General features: G+C 55.5%; 1 protein-coding gene across 1 annotated transcript; it reads left to right on the forward strand.

Annotated features, from left to right (window-relative positions):
* The first annotated feature begins 491 nt into the window (after window positions 1–491).
* Window positions 492–10,015, forward strand: SSC4D (scavenger receptor cysteine rich family member with 4 domains). Its single transcript, XM_042970816.1, has 10 exons — window positions 492–657; window positions 2,208–2,243; window positions 2,514–2,819; window positions 3,452–3,529; window positions 4,906–5,220; window positions 6,317–6,394; window positions 6,964–7,038; window positions 7,154–7,465; window positions 8,305–8,382; window positions 9,004–10,015. The coding sequence occupies exons 1-10, from the start codon at window positions 492–494 to the stop codon at window positions 9,318–9,320; spliced, it is 1,761 nt and encodes a 586-aa protein (XP_042826750.1). The 3' UTR covers window positions 9,321–10,015.
* Window positions 10,016–12,554: the final 2,539 nt, after the last annotated feature.

Genomic DNA, 12,554 nt, shown 5'->3' on the forward strand with positions numbered 1-12,554 from the left:
GGTCCATGCTGACAGTGCAGAGCCTGCTTGGGATTCTCTCTCTCCCTCTCTCTCTACCCCTCCCCCCCCCCAATAGAGAAAGAAAGAAGACAATAGTAGACATCCTTTCATCTCCCACTAAAATTATGTGGATTACCACCAGTGGCACCAGCACCAGGCTTTGGGATACGGTGCCCTGGAGGATAAACCCTGAGCCCTCGGCACAGACTCCGGGCCTGTGATGCTTTGGGACCAGGCAGCAGTCCAACTTTGTCTCCTGCCATGGCTCTCACACACCCTCTGCTCCAGCCAGACCTAAGTCTTGTGCTCTACCCTCAGAGAGCCCAGCTGTTGCCCCCGCCGCCTCTGCCTCCGCCTCCACTCAGAATGCCGAATCCAAGCGGAAATGTCACATCCCCCTGAGGCTCTCGCTGAGCCCCTTCCAGCTGGAGGAAGTGACTTAGGGTCTTTATTTCCAGATGTTCCAGCTGTGACTTCTCCACCACCCCTTGATGGGACCATCTGAAAGGCCATCCACTGGCTGGATGCACGAGGAAGCAGAGATGCGAATTGATCCCCAGCCGGCAGAGAAGAGCAGGGGGCGGGGGCTGGGAGACTGGAGCACCGGCTCTTCACGCCTCCCCCCTGCCTTGTCCTTCCTCCTCCTTTTGCCTCTGGGTGAGTGCCCTCCCCCCTCAACCCCGGACCCTTCCCTTGTCTGGCTCTTGGTTTTCCCAGCTGTAAAATTATGGTTTGTGAATGAGATCGTTTCCGAAGTTCCTTTCAGCTCTGACATTTGTTCAGGGTTGATGAAATCTAAGGGTCTGTCTGAGTTGGGGAAGTGGAGGGCTCGGTGCTGGGGGTGAGGGCTCAATGTAAACAGGGTCTGGGCAGCTAGGGGACACCAGAAATAGGGAAGGAGGGTAAGGAGTGGGCTCACCAATGGCTGTTTGAAAGGCAGCTGGTGGAATACATAGACCCAAATGACCTAGGGGCCATGCTAACTTGAGAAAGAAGCAACCGAGTCTCAGTTTCTTCACCTGTAAAATGGGCACACCAGTACACACCTCAGAGCATTGTCCTAAGAATTCTATGAGGCGCCTGGAGGCACATGAAGGTGCCTGAGAACCGTCACACCCTGCACACAAGTGAGGGGCTTTTATGGGCTTGTCAATTTCCCGCTGGGCCAGTTTCCCTGTTTCCTACCACCTCCCCCCACCCCGCCCCAGGCCATGTGCCCAGAATTGTGTGCTGAAGAAGAGTGTGGCTATTTGGGTTGGAATCTCGGCTCTATTCTTTGTTCTCTGTGTGGCCTTGAGCAAGTGGCCTCACTTCACTAAACCAGAAGTTTCCTCATGCGCGAAATCCTACCTACCTTACGCATCCCACTGGTTAAGTTAGCCAGGCCACATAAAGCAATGGGCACAGTGCCTGACTTACACATAATGAGAGCTGAAGCAGAAGGCCTTGTATAGGTAAATCTTTGGGGGGATATACTAATAAATCCTAAAGCCAATTGGCACACTTAAGACAGAGCTACTGACCGTCTGCTGAGTAATACCAGGAAACACACAGACAGGCAGGGCTGCATCACCAGGCAGAAGGCCCAAGAAGGCTTGGAGACTGTGTCCAGAGATTGAGAGGAAACCGCATTTCTAGCTGAAGGCTCCAGGAAGGCTCTCCAGGGGCAGGGACTCCGAGCTATATCTAGAAGGATCTGCAGGTTCTAATGAGCAGAACTGTTCAAGTAGACGAGACTGCAGGGTTAAAGACCCAGAGACAAGACTGATGGGAAATTAAGAAGTAAAGGAAGGCGGGACTCCTGGCTGGCTCAGCGGGTGGAGCGTGCAACTCTTGATTTTGGGGTTGTGAGTTCCAGCCCCACGCTGGCTGTAAAGACTACTTTAAAAAAAATTACTTAAAAATAAAATATTTCAAAAAATAAAAAAAGAAGTGAGGGGAAGCTGGCTAAAAGGCTTTGTAGAGAAAGCTCAGGATCTGGGACTCCTGCAGGAAATGGGGAGTCTTTGAGGCACTTCACAGTGGAGGGGGAGAAGCAGACAGACCCGTTTCAGGCAGGGAGAGAGAAGAGAAGCTTGGAAAAGGCAGGGAAAGTGAAGAGGAGGGGGATGATGGTAAGGATCATGGGGGGAAAGGAGACTGTTCCCAGGGCCCTGTGGCCAAGGGAGGGGGCAGAGGGACCAATGCTTTTTCTCATTCTGTTTCAGCCAGCACCCTACAGCCCACCCCACTGCCCTTTCCAGGTAGGTGCCCCTGCCTCTCCTGCCCATACCCTGCCCTGCCCCCAGGTACCCAGATGAGCAGATGGAAAGCCTCAGGGAATGACAACTAACCAGCCCTCCGTAACTCTAGATGCCCCCAAAGAGATTGCGCTAGTCTCCCCATTTTACAGAGAGGGAGAAATAAGGCCCGGAAGGGACTGACCGTAAGGCTCCCACGGCTTCGCAGCAAGGTGGGCGTCCTGCACATCAGGCCCAGCAATCCCCCTGGTGCCAGCCCAACCCTCTCCACAGAGCTGAGGCTGGTGGGGGGCCCGAGCCGCTGCCGGGGGCGCCTGGAGGTCTTGCACGGCGGCTCCTGGGGCAGCGTCTGTGACGATGACTGGGATGTGGTGGATGCCAACGTGGTGTGTCGACAGCTGGGCTGCGGCCTGGCACTGCCCGTGCCGCGGCCCCTCGCCTTCGGCCAAGGCCGAGGCCCCATCCTGCTGGACAACGTGGAGTGTGGCGGGCAGGAAGCTGCGCTGAGCCAGTGCGGCAGCCGAGGCTGGGGCGTCCACAACTGCTTCCACTACGAAGATGTGGCTGTCCTGTGCGATGGTAAGCAGAGACCTGTGACCCGGGAGGGCGGGCAGCAGGGTTGTATGGACGAATGAAGGGACTGGCATGGCAGAAGAACAATCCAGAGGTGGCATTGCACGGTGTGGGGGAGGAGCCCCGGCCTTGTTGTCAGGGTCCCAGCGGCCCTTCTGCCTCATTGTGTGATCCTGGCTGAAGGAAAACCAGCATTATTGCTTCTATGTGGGGCCTTGATGGTTCCAGCCGAGCTCTCTCCCCATTTTGAAAATCAAACAATTGGGGTCAACACTGGCAGTGACCCCATTAAATAAATAAATAAATTTAAATAAAACACAGACGGTGGCTCCATCCCAGAGTTTCTGATTCTGCAGGTCTGGGGTGGGGCCTGGGAATTTGCATTTCTAGTAAGTTCTCAAGTAACGTAATGTTGCTCTAAGAACACAAAGAACTTGTCTGAAGCTACTGCTTTCTGGACTCAGGGGGCCCCTTCTCCTCTCATACCCCAGGGTTCCTGGCTTTGACCCTTTGTGTGGCCAGAGGCCCTATGGCAGTTACCTTAGGGGTGCATGCCCTGCCGCTCACACATCCGGTGTGAGGATGAAGAACAGAAAGATCCATGTATCCTCCTCCCTTCCACCCTGCTTCCTTCCCAGAATTCTTGCCCACGCAGCCCCCAACAAGGAAAGTGTTAACCAGTAGGGCGCCCCCTACAACTCCCCAGAATGGGAAAGGTAAGTAAGGGCAACATGGGGACCACCTGGGTCTTAGGAGAAGGACCCCCAGAGGAGTCTGCCACCCTTACCTTTGATGGTGGGAAGAGAGGGATTACCGATGGGTGAGCTGGGACATTCCCTTCCCATCCTGCCCCTTGCAGGCCCCCAGGCTGCTCACAGTCTGGCTAGGGAAAGAGGAGGCATTCCTGTGGGATGATTAAAAATAGCACAGGGGCTCCGACTGACTTCAGCTCAGGTCATGATCTCACGGTTTGTGAGTTCGAGCCCCACGTCCGGCTGTGCAGACAGCTCAGAGCCTGGAGCCTGCTTGGGGTTCTGTGCCTCCCTCTCTCTTTGCCCCTCCCCCGATCACACTCTGCCTCTCTATCTCTCTTTCTCTCTCTCTTTCAAAAGTAAATATTTAAAAATATATTTAAAAAAAAAGTCAGCACAGGGGCACCTGGGTGGCTCGATCGGTTAAGGGTCCAACTCTTGATTTTGGCTCACGTCATGATCTCATGGTTTGTGGGTTCGAGCCCAGTGTTGGGCTCTGTGCTGACAGTGCAGAGCCTACTTGGGATTCTGTCTCTCCCTCTCTCCTGCTCCTCTCTCTTGCATGCTATTTCTCTCAAAATAAATAAACTTAAAAAAAATAGTCAGCTGAGGGCACCTGGATGGCTTAATTATTTACACATAAGACTCTTGGTTTTGGCTCAGGTCATGACCTCACTGTGAGTTTGAGCCCTGTGTCAGGCTCTGTGCTCCTGGTGCAGAACCTGCTTGGGATTCTCTCTCTCTCTCTCTGCACTCCTCCCGCATACTCTCTCTCTCTCTCTCAAAATAAACTTAAAAAACAGCACAAGTTGCTAAAGAGGTGAGGACCGGAGCTTAATCCAATGGGAGACTCAGATATGTACAGAAATATGGATAATGACGGAGAACGAGAAAATGAAAAGTGCCCCCAAAGAGGGACAGATTAAATAAGCAAGGAAGCCCAGAGGAGGAAGAGGGTCTCACCTACTAGAGATATGGGAGGGCTTCCTAGAGGAAGAATTGTTGGCAATGCACCGGGAAAGGTGAGGCTCCTTTCACTGCAGGAGTAAGTGAGGAAACAGCAGTGTGGACCGGTACCAGGAAGGTTGGTTTGAGGCAGAAAATGACCCAGTCAAAGCCAGTTTGTCCTGATCCCACAAACCTCCCCAATCTGGGACTGTGAGGAGGAAGTGCCTTCGGGTAATTGGGTGAGAAGCTTCTCCTTGGTTTTAGGTGCTGGGGCCCCATGCACTGTGGGTAGGTGGAGGGCCTGAGGCATTGGGGAAGCACTGGATTGGGTGCACTGTTGGTGGGGGAGGCACAGCCCTGTGGGAAATGCTCCGGCCCGCCCCCCCCACCAGGTGAGGGCAGCGTGCGCCTGGTTGGGGGCGTGGGCCCGTGTCAGGGCAGAGTCGAGATCCTTCATGGTGGCCTGTGGGGCACGGTCTGCGACGACGACTGGGGGCTGCCGGATGCTGCCGTGGTCTGCCGCCAATTGGGCTGTGGGGCGGCCCTGGCCGCCACCACCAACGCCTTCTTCGGTTATGGCACGGGGCACATCCTTCTGGACAACGTGCACTGCGAAGGCAGCGAGCCCCGCCTGGCAGCCTGCCTAAGCCTGGGCTGGGGTGTGCACAACTGCGGCCACCACGAGGACGCCGGCGCGCTCTGCGCAGGTGCGGGCTCGGGGGCGGGGCTGGGCGGGGACCGGGGCGGGGCCCCGTCCTGACGCGAGCGGAGGCGGAGGCGGAGCGGGGCCGGGCGGGGCTTGGTGGCTTCCCCCGATGCACCCCAGTGCTCTCCGGGAAGGCCCCAAAATTACTTTTAACGTCTCAGTACTGCTCTAGAAGTGCCTCTGAAAGTCCCAGTACTCTTTGTGGTAGGTTTCACGGTATTGTGCCACCAATACTCCAGAATTATTTAGCAGTACCCCAAGAAAGCCTCCGGAATTTTCTAGCAATTTCTAAGTGCTCTTCACGGAATACTCCAGAGTAAAGTAATAGTACTCTAGAATTACCCCAGAGCTACTCCAGAATTCTCTCACTGTAGCCCAGGTATGCCCCCAGAATTACCAAACATAGCCATCTGTAATCCTTTGTAATCTGTAACCACAATAGTGTGTTCACCCACCTGGTCCCTCTCCCATTTTGAGATTTTTTCCTGAGCAAATAGGAATAATAGGGCCAGTAATGGCACTTCACAGATGGACTCCACTCTGTAACATATAAATTGTTTGCTCTGCCTCACCGCACACCAGGGGCCATTATTCCTGGTTTACAGATGGGAAAGCTGAGGCCCAGTGAGGCGGAGCCTTACCCACGGTCACATAGTGAGTCCTGGCAAAGCCACAGCTAACCTTGCTGCACAGTCTCCAGCATGACTCTTGGCCTTTCTAGTCCTATTTTATCTGCAAGATGGGGATGAGTCTTGTGCTGTAAGCCCCTCAGGACTGTGCATGGCCCTCCCTGGTGGGTAAGGCCTTCTCTGTCTCTCCATCTTGGACACACACTGGGCTTCTGAAAACACTGGAGAAACGGAAGCATGTGTGTCAAAGCCCTTTATAAACTGCAATGTGGACACCTGTGCACCAAAAGTAAATTACAAACACTGTCAAGTAGGGCAGATTCCCCCCCACCCCCACCCCCACCCCAGCTTGCGAGTAAAATCTGTTGTGCTCTCCACGGAGACCCTCCCATCCTCCCCTGACGGCGCAAGGCTGACCCGGACCCAAAACCTTGGCCTCTGACCCTGCTCCCTTCTCTCCTGCTCTAGTCCTGGGCCCCCCGACTCTCACCGCACTACCACCCTTGGCCACAAGAGAGGACTGGGCCTGGCACACAGAGCCAGAAGGTAAGGAGCCCAGCCTTCTGGGCTGGAATGGTAGGGACAAGGCAGACAGGGCTGGGAAATAGAAAGGCTGTTCTGGATCTACTGGAAGGCGGCCCTGGCTAGCCGACCAGGACTTTCCGCCCGATGGTAAAGAGGTGGGCGAGAGAATCACGAGCAGACGGAGCAAGGATGAAATCCAGAGCTCTGAAAAGTTCAGCAAGGTGGGAGGAGACAGTAAGAGATTTCTTCAAAGCTCTGAGGTACAATTTGGGTGGGTGCTGAGGTTGGAAATCGAGAGACCTTGTGAGAGGGTTGAGCTAAAGGTTGAATGAAGGCTAGAAGCACATTGGGAGTCCCGTCTGGAACTATCATTGAGATTCAAAGTAGACTAATGCCTGGAAATAGGATTCGGTTCATTCCAATCAAGTTTCCTGAGGACCACACCGGACTACACGGCGACACTAGGATTGAGGCTGAGTGTGGGGTGCAGGTGTGGTACAGCTGGGGGCCCGTAGGCATCGCTGTGCCCTGTTGTAGGCCAGAAGGCCTCCTCGTCCCCTTCACATGCTCTAGAGGCCCTGTCTCTGCAGCTACAGGAGTTGGTGCCCTGCCTTCCAGGGAGATGGCACTGTTCACCACAGCCACCTGGGTCGCGGGGAAGAAAAGTAAGTGGCAGAGCCAGGGTTCTGTGGGGGTGGGAGAGGGGTAGGGCTGGGGCTCTGTCCGGGAGCCAGCGGCCCCAGCCCAGCCCCTATGGCCACGGGCCTGTGCGCCCAGCAGGCGGGCGGCTGCGGCTGGTGGGCGGTCCGGGCCCGTGCCGCGGCCGCGTGGAGGTGATGTACGCCGGGGGCTGGGGCACCGTGTGCGACGATGACTGGGACTTCGCGGACGCGCGTGTGGCCTGCCGCGAGGCGGGCTGCGGGCCTGCGTTGGGCGCCACGGGCCTCGGCCACTTCGGCTACGGGCGCGGCCCCGTGCTGCTGGACAACGTGGGCTGCGCCGGGACGGAGGCCCACCTGAGCGACTGCTTCCACCTGGGCTGGGGCCAGCACAACTGCGGCCACCACGAAGATGCCGGCGCGCTCTGCTCAGGTGAGGTGGCGGCGGGACCGCGCAGAGGCGCGCAGAGGCGCGCACTGCCGCGCGGGCGGGGCCGCGCAGCACGGCCTCCCGGGAATGGGCGGGGCCGCGCGCAGACGCGTACTGCGGCGCAGGCGGGGTAAGGCTGCCTCTGAGAAATGGGCGGGGCCGTGCGTGAGGGCTCTCTGCGGCACTGCAGCGTGAGAGGGGCCGGAGAGGACGCGCACTCCGCAGAGAGGCGGAGCCCGACCATAGACGCGCTCTGCGGCTGCGCAGCATGGGCGGAGCCGGGAAGGGAGCGCCCTCTGCAGTGAGGAGGGGGTAGGGCTTGGGGCGGGCGCGCCCGCTGCGGCAGTGAGGGGAGGGCGAGAGGAAAGCTAGGGACAAAGTCTGGAAATCTGTGTGAAGGGAGGGGCAGGGTCTCTTTCTATCTGCTGAGTCAAGGACCCGCAAAGCTCTAGGAAGCAGAGTTGATCAGCTTTCGGGGAGCAAGCGTCTGACCTTTGAGAATCAATGGAAAGGGGTGTTTGTAGAGTCTGACCTATTTTAAAATGCTCCTGTTTATTGATTGGTGTGGGAAATGAGATCTTCACCCTCCTTTGGTGCCCTTGGCCTAGGAGCCTTGGCCACAAAGGGGTAGCTACAAAGGGTCCTGCTTTGGTTTCCAGGGTGAAAGAATCACAACCCCATTTCTGATCCAAGTGGCAGAAAGCAGTTCTCCTTCAGGGTCCTGTGAGGCCCTCCCTGTCCCTTAATCAGGCTCCCCTTGGGAGGGTAGAAGGTAACCTGCCTCAAGGAACATGTTCCCTAATGTGACAGCCACCTCTTTTTCTTTGTCCTTGCTGAGCCAGGCCCAGAGGAGCTAGGACTTCAAGTCCAGCAGGATGGTTCTGAGACCACCCGGGCGCCCACTCCTCGGCCCAGGGACGGTAGGTGCCCACAGCCCCAAAGATGGAAGTAGAGACGTTAGGATCGGAAGGACCAGAACTGGGGGAGATCACAGCCTGAGGTTACACAGCTCAGCAGATTTGTACCAGGTTTGAGAACCTTTGCTATGTGTTAGTCTCTGTTCTCGTTAATAAGGGTATGGTATCCAGAAGAGGGAGGTGGATTTTAAGGGAGCAATCTTAGAGATTTCTAGAGATGGGATTAAAATAAGGGGCTCCTTCCTGAAGAGATGAAAGGAAAGAATTCCATTTTAAGCCTGTGGGTGAGGGGAGATGATAACCTTCAGGGGACACAAGCACAGTCTCCAGAGAGTGGCACTGGGGGTGAGGATCTGGGATTATGAACAGAGGACTAAGGAAAGAGCAGAATGAAACACTCAGCAGGGACACAGCACCCCACAAAGGCTCGTACACATTCTTCCAGTCCAGAGACTGAGTCTAGACTGCCACCCAGCTTATTTTAACCTGATTTATCTGCCCTTGTCCATCGGCCCCCAGAGCAATGCTGTGTCTGACATCACTACCCTTTGCCTTTTCTGTCTACCCCTTCCATGGCCTGGCATGGGCCAGCCCCTTCCAGCCCTGGGCCTTGTCTCTCCACAGGGCACCTGCGTCTGGCCAATGGAGCCCACCAATGTGAGGGGCGTGTAGAACTCTTCCTAGGGCAACGGTGGGGCACTGTTTGCGATGACGCTTGGGACCTGCGGGCAGCCACTGTCCTGTGCCACCAGCTGGGCTGTGGCCAGGCCCTGGCAGCCCCCGGCGAGGCCCACTTCGGCCCGGGCCGAGGCCCTATCCTCCTGGACAATGTCAAGTGCCGTGGGGACGAGAGTGCCCTTCTGCTCTGCTCTCACATCCGCTGGGATGCCCACAACTGTGACCACAGTGAAGACGCCAGTGTCCTGTGCCAGCCATTGTGACCCAACCCATTCTGCAGACCATCTCTTCCGGGAGCCTGCTGTGGCCTGCCCCTCTTCCTCCAGGAAGCCCTCCTCCTCTGACAACTTCAGTTCACTCTGCCCTTCCCTCCTCTTGCCTGGGAGAGAGCCTATTCAGAGAGTGTGGTCCTGCATGGGGGAGCCTGGCTCTACCCAGGTGACATCACCTGTCACCAGTTATTGTGGGCCCAATTCAATAAGAGTTCCCACTTGCTGCTCAGCCAGAATATAAAATGGGGGGAAGGGAATGACTCATAACTGTTTTCTTCGGTGGGGCTCCTGTTATAACACCTGACCCTGCCTTCCTGGACCCTGGTCCAGGAGGCTCAGGGGCTCTCTATAAATGGAGTATCCCCCCTCTCCCCAACCCACATTGGGAGCCCCAAGAAGAGGGAAGGCAGGAGAGACCCACAGCTCTTACCTTAGACTGCCTGTGGCTGCAGAAGAACCTGGGTCGTTGCTCTGGCCTTCTCCGTGAGGGCCCAGACTCAGATGGTGCTTGGCTGGACAAGGGGACTGGAGGGGCCAAAGCAGGGACAGCGGCCCCTCCCTGCAGCTGGAACCAACATCTCTGATTTATGCTGCCCCCACCACAGAGCCTCCACTTTGCAGTAGCGAAGAACCCTGGGGGCCTGTAGCCACCTGTTTATAGGTGCCAAGTCAATAAAGCATTGTCCCCCCCCCCCACCCCTGTCTTTTTACTTGCGGGCACAAGTGTATCATTTGTGGCAGCAGCAAAGACTGGTTAGAACTCTCTGGAGGAAACCGGCTCGGGGATGGAGGTCCGTGCAAGAGCATCATCAGAGAGCTCTCAGCAGGCCCACACAGTCTTGGAAGTGCTGACTCGCAGTATGAGGCCTGTAAGGCCCCGGAGGGTCCCCAAGCCCACCCCTGCTTTCCTTTTGCATGTAGAGAAACTTAGGTCCTGCAGAAGGAAAGGGTCTGCTCCAAGACACGTTGCAAGGTGGGAGAGGCACTAGAGCAATACTCGAGAAAAAGTAGGGAGATAAGAGCAAAGCAGCACAGGGGCGTCCCCGGGGGCTGCTCTTGGGGCACCTCACCTGGAGCTCCAGGGGCAGAAGGAAGTGGGCGATCTTGCCAGAGCCCCTCTCAGCCCCAGGGTAGGTGACCTGCCTGTTTAGCAACTGTCCTGGTCAAGCCTCTGCCCTCCACATCCAGCACACAGGCTCCCTCATTTCCTATGGCTGCTGTACCAAATTATCACAAACTGAGTGGCTTAAAACAACACAAATTTATTATCCTACAGTTTTGGGGGGTCGCTAGTCTGAAATGGGTCTCCCTGAGCTAAGTTCAAGGTCTCGGCAGGATGGTGTTCTTTCAGGAGAGTCTAAAGAAGAATCCGTTTCCTTACCTTTCCAGCTTCTAGAGGCTGCCTGCCTCCCATGCCTGCTCGTGACCTCCTTGTAGCCAACAGTTATATCACTTGGACCTCCGCTTCCACCGCCTCATCTCCTTTCCTGACATTCCTGCCTCCCTCTTCCATCCTCTGAAACCCCTTGTGATTATATTAGACCCTGGATAATCCAGGGTACTCCCCCCATCTCAAGGTCCTTAACTTAACCACATCTGCAAAATCCCTTTAGCCATTTAAAATAACACTGTTCAGGAGCTCCAGGGATTAGGACATAGACATCTTGGTTGGGGGGAGGGCATTTTTCTGCCTCCCACAGGCTCCAGACCCGGGTCCTGGCTCCCAGCCAAGGAGTGAGGCAGACACTTGAGCTCCAAAGTCCATCAGCGCTTGGCAGTAATGGCTTTGTCTCCATTTGTTAGGGAGCTCCAAGACCCACAGTGTCATTGGAAGGATGAGGATCCGAGCAACGAAAGGAATGAAAATACTTAAGGACTCAGGGAGTCGGGGTAGAGGGACCAGCCAGCCTGTAGCCCCCAGATCTGAGTGCAGCACGCTCAGATCCACTTAGCCACTGCGGCCACGCCCACCTTCAAGTGTGTGTCTCCTTCATCCTGAGAAGTGTTACAGCTTCCCATCCCTGGATTCCTCTTTCGCATCTAAACAAAGTGCTTTCATCAGTACCAATGCTCTGCCCATTAACCCTCATAGCAGCCCTGCAAGAGAAGTAACATCACCCCCTTTTACAGACAGGGAAAACTGAGGCTCAGGGAGGGAAACTGATTTGTCCCAGTTTCTCAGAGTTTCCCATGACAAAACCTAAGATTTCTCTATTTTTTTAAAGTAAGCTCCACACCCAGTGTGGGGCTTGAACTCATGACCCCGAGATCAAGGGTCACATGTTTTACCCACCAAGCCCACCAGGTGTCCCCTTAAAGCCTAAGATTTTGATGCCTCAATACTGGTCACCAACATGTCCAATTCTCCCCTTCCTGGCACACGGTGGACTTGTACTTCCATGCCCTCTTAAAGTGAGGCATGGCCCTGTGACACACTTTGGCCAATGACATGTGAATGGAAGTACCCCTCATAGAGGAACCCTCAAGGACCTGAGCACAGTTTGCCACATTCCTTCCTTCAGGGTGACCAGTGATGTTCCAGAGAGTGGAGGCCCCATCAACCTGCGTCCCTCAGTGAGGGCCACCTGGAGCAAAGCCTCTGTTGACTCACGATGGGCTTAGAGTGAGTGAGAAACAAATCTTTGTAAGTGGGGTGCCTGGTGGCTCAGTTGGTTAATCGTCTGACTCTTGGTTTCCGCTCAGGCCATGATCTCATGGTTCGTAGGATTGGGCCCTGTGTTATACTCCACGCTTAGCGTGAAGCCTGCTTAAGATTCTCTCTCCCTCTCCCTGTGCCCTTTTCCCCAACTTATGCACTCGCACTCTTTCTCTCTAAAATAAAACAAAACAACAAGAACGACACAAACCTGGGTTTCCCTGTTTGGTAAGTAGCACTACCAACCGCTAGCTTAAGCCATGAACCTGGGTGTTATCCCCAACAATCTCCACCCCTCAAAACCAATTAGTCACCAAATGTTACTGATTTTATCTCCCAAACCTTGCTGGAATCTGTTCACTTCTCTCCATCCCCCCATTTCTTACTACGGCTTCTTCACTGTCTCCCTGTCTCTAGCCTGTTCCCCACGCCACAAGAACAGTGAGCTGTTTACAACCCCGATGGTACCACTCCCCTGCTCAAACCCCTCCCATGGCTCCCCAGTGCTCTTCCTCAACTCTTCAGCTCGGTTCGCAAGGTCCTGTCCAGGCTGGCTCTGCCTGCGTTTC

Source organism: Panthera tigris, chromosome E3 (assembly GCF_018350195.1).
Source record: "Panthera tigris isolate Pti1 chromosome E3, P.tigris_Pti1_mat1.1, whole genome shotgun sequence".
Taxonomy (NCBI): Eukaryota; Metazoa; Chordata; class Mammalia; order Carnivora; family Felidae; genus Panthera; species Panthera tigris.

Excerpts from the sequence above, each read along its gene's own strand:
- SSC4D (XM_042970816.1), top strand. The coding sequence starts at position 492 with ATGGGACCATCTGAAAGGCCATCCACTGGCTGGATGCACGAGGAAGCA. Across the intron at positions 7,039-7,153 it reads CTGGGTCGCGGGGAAGAAAA|GCGGGCGGCTGCGGCTGGTG; the intron begins GTAAGTGGCAGA and ends TGCGCCCAGCAG. Across the intron at positions 7,466-8,304 it reads TGCCGGCGCGCTCTGCTCAG|GCCCAGAGGAGCTAGGACTT; the intron begins GTGAGGTGGCGG and ends TTGCTGAGCCAG.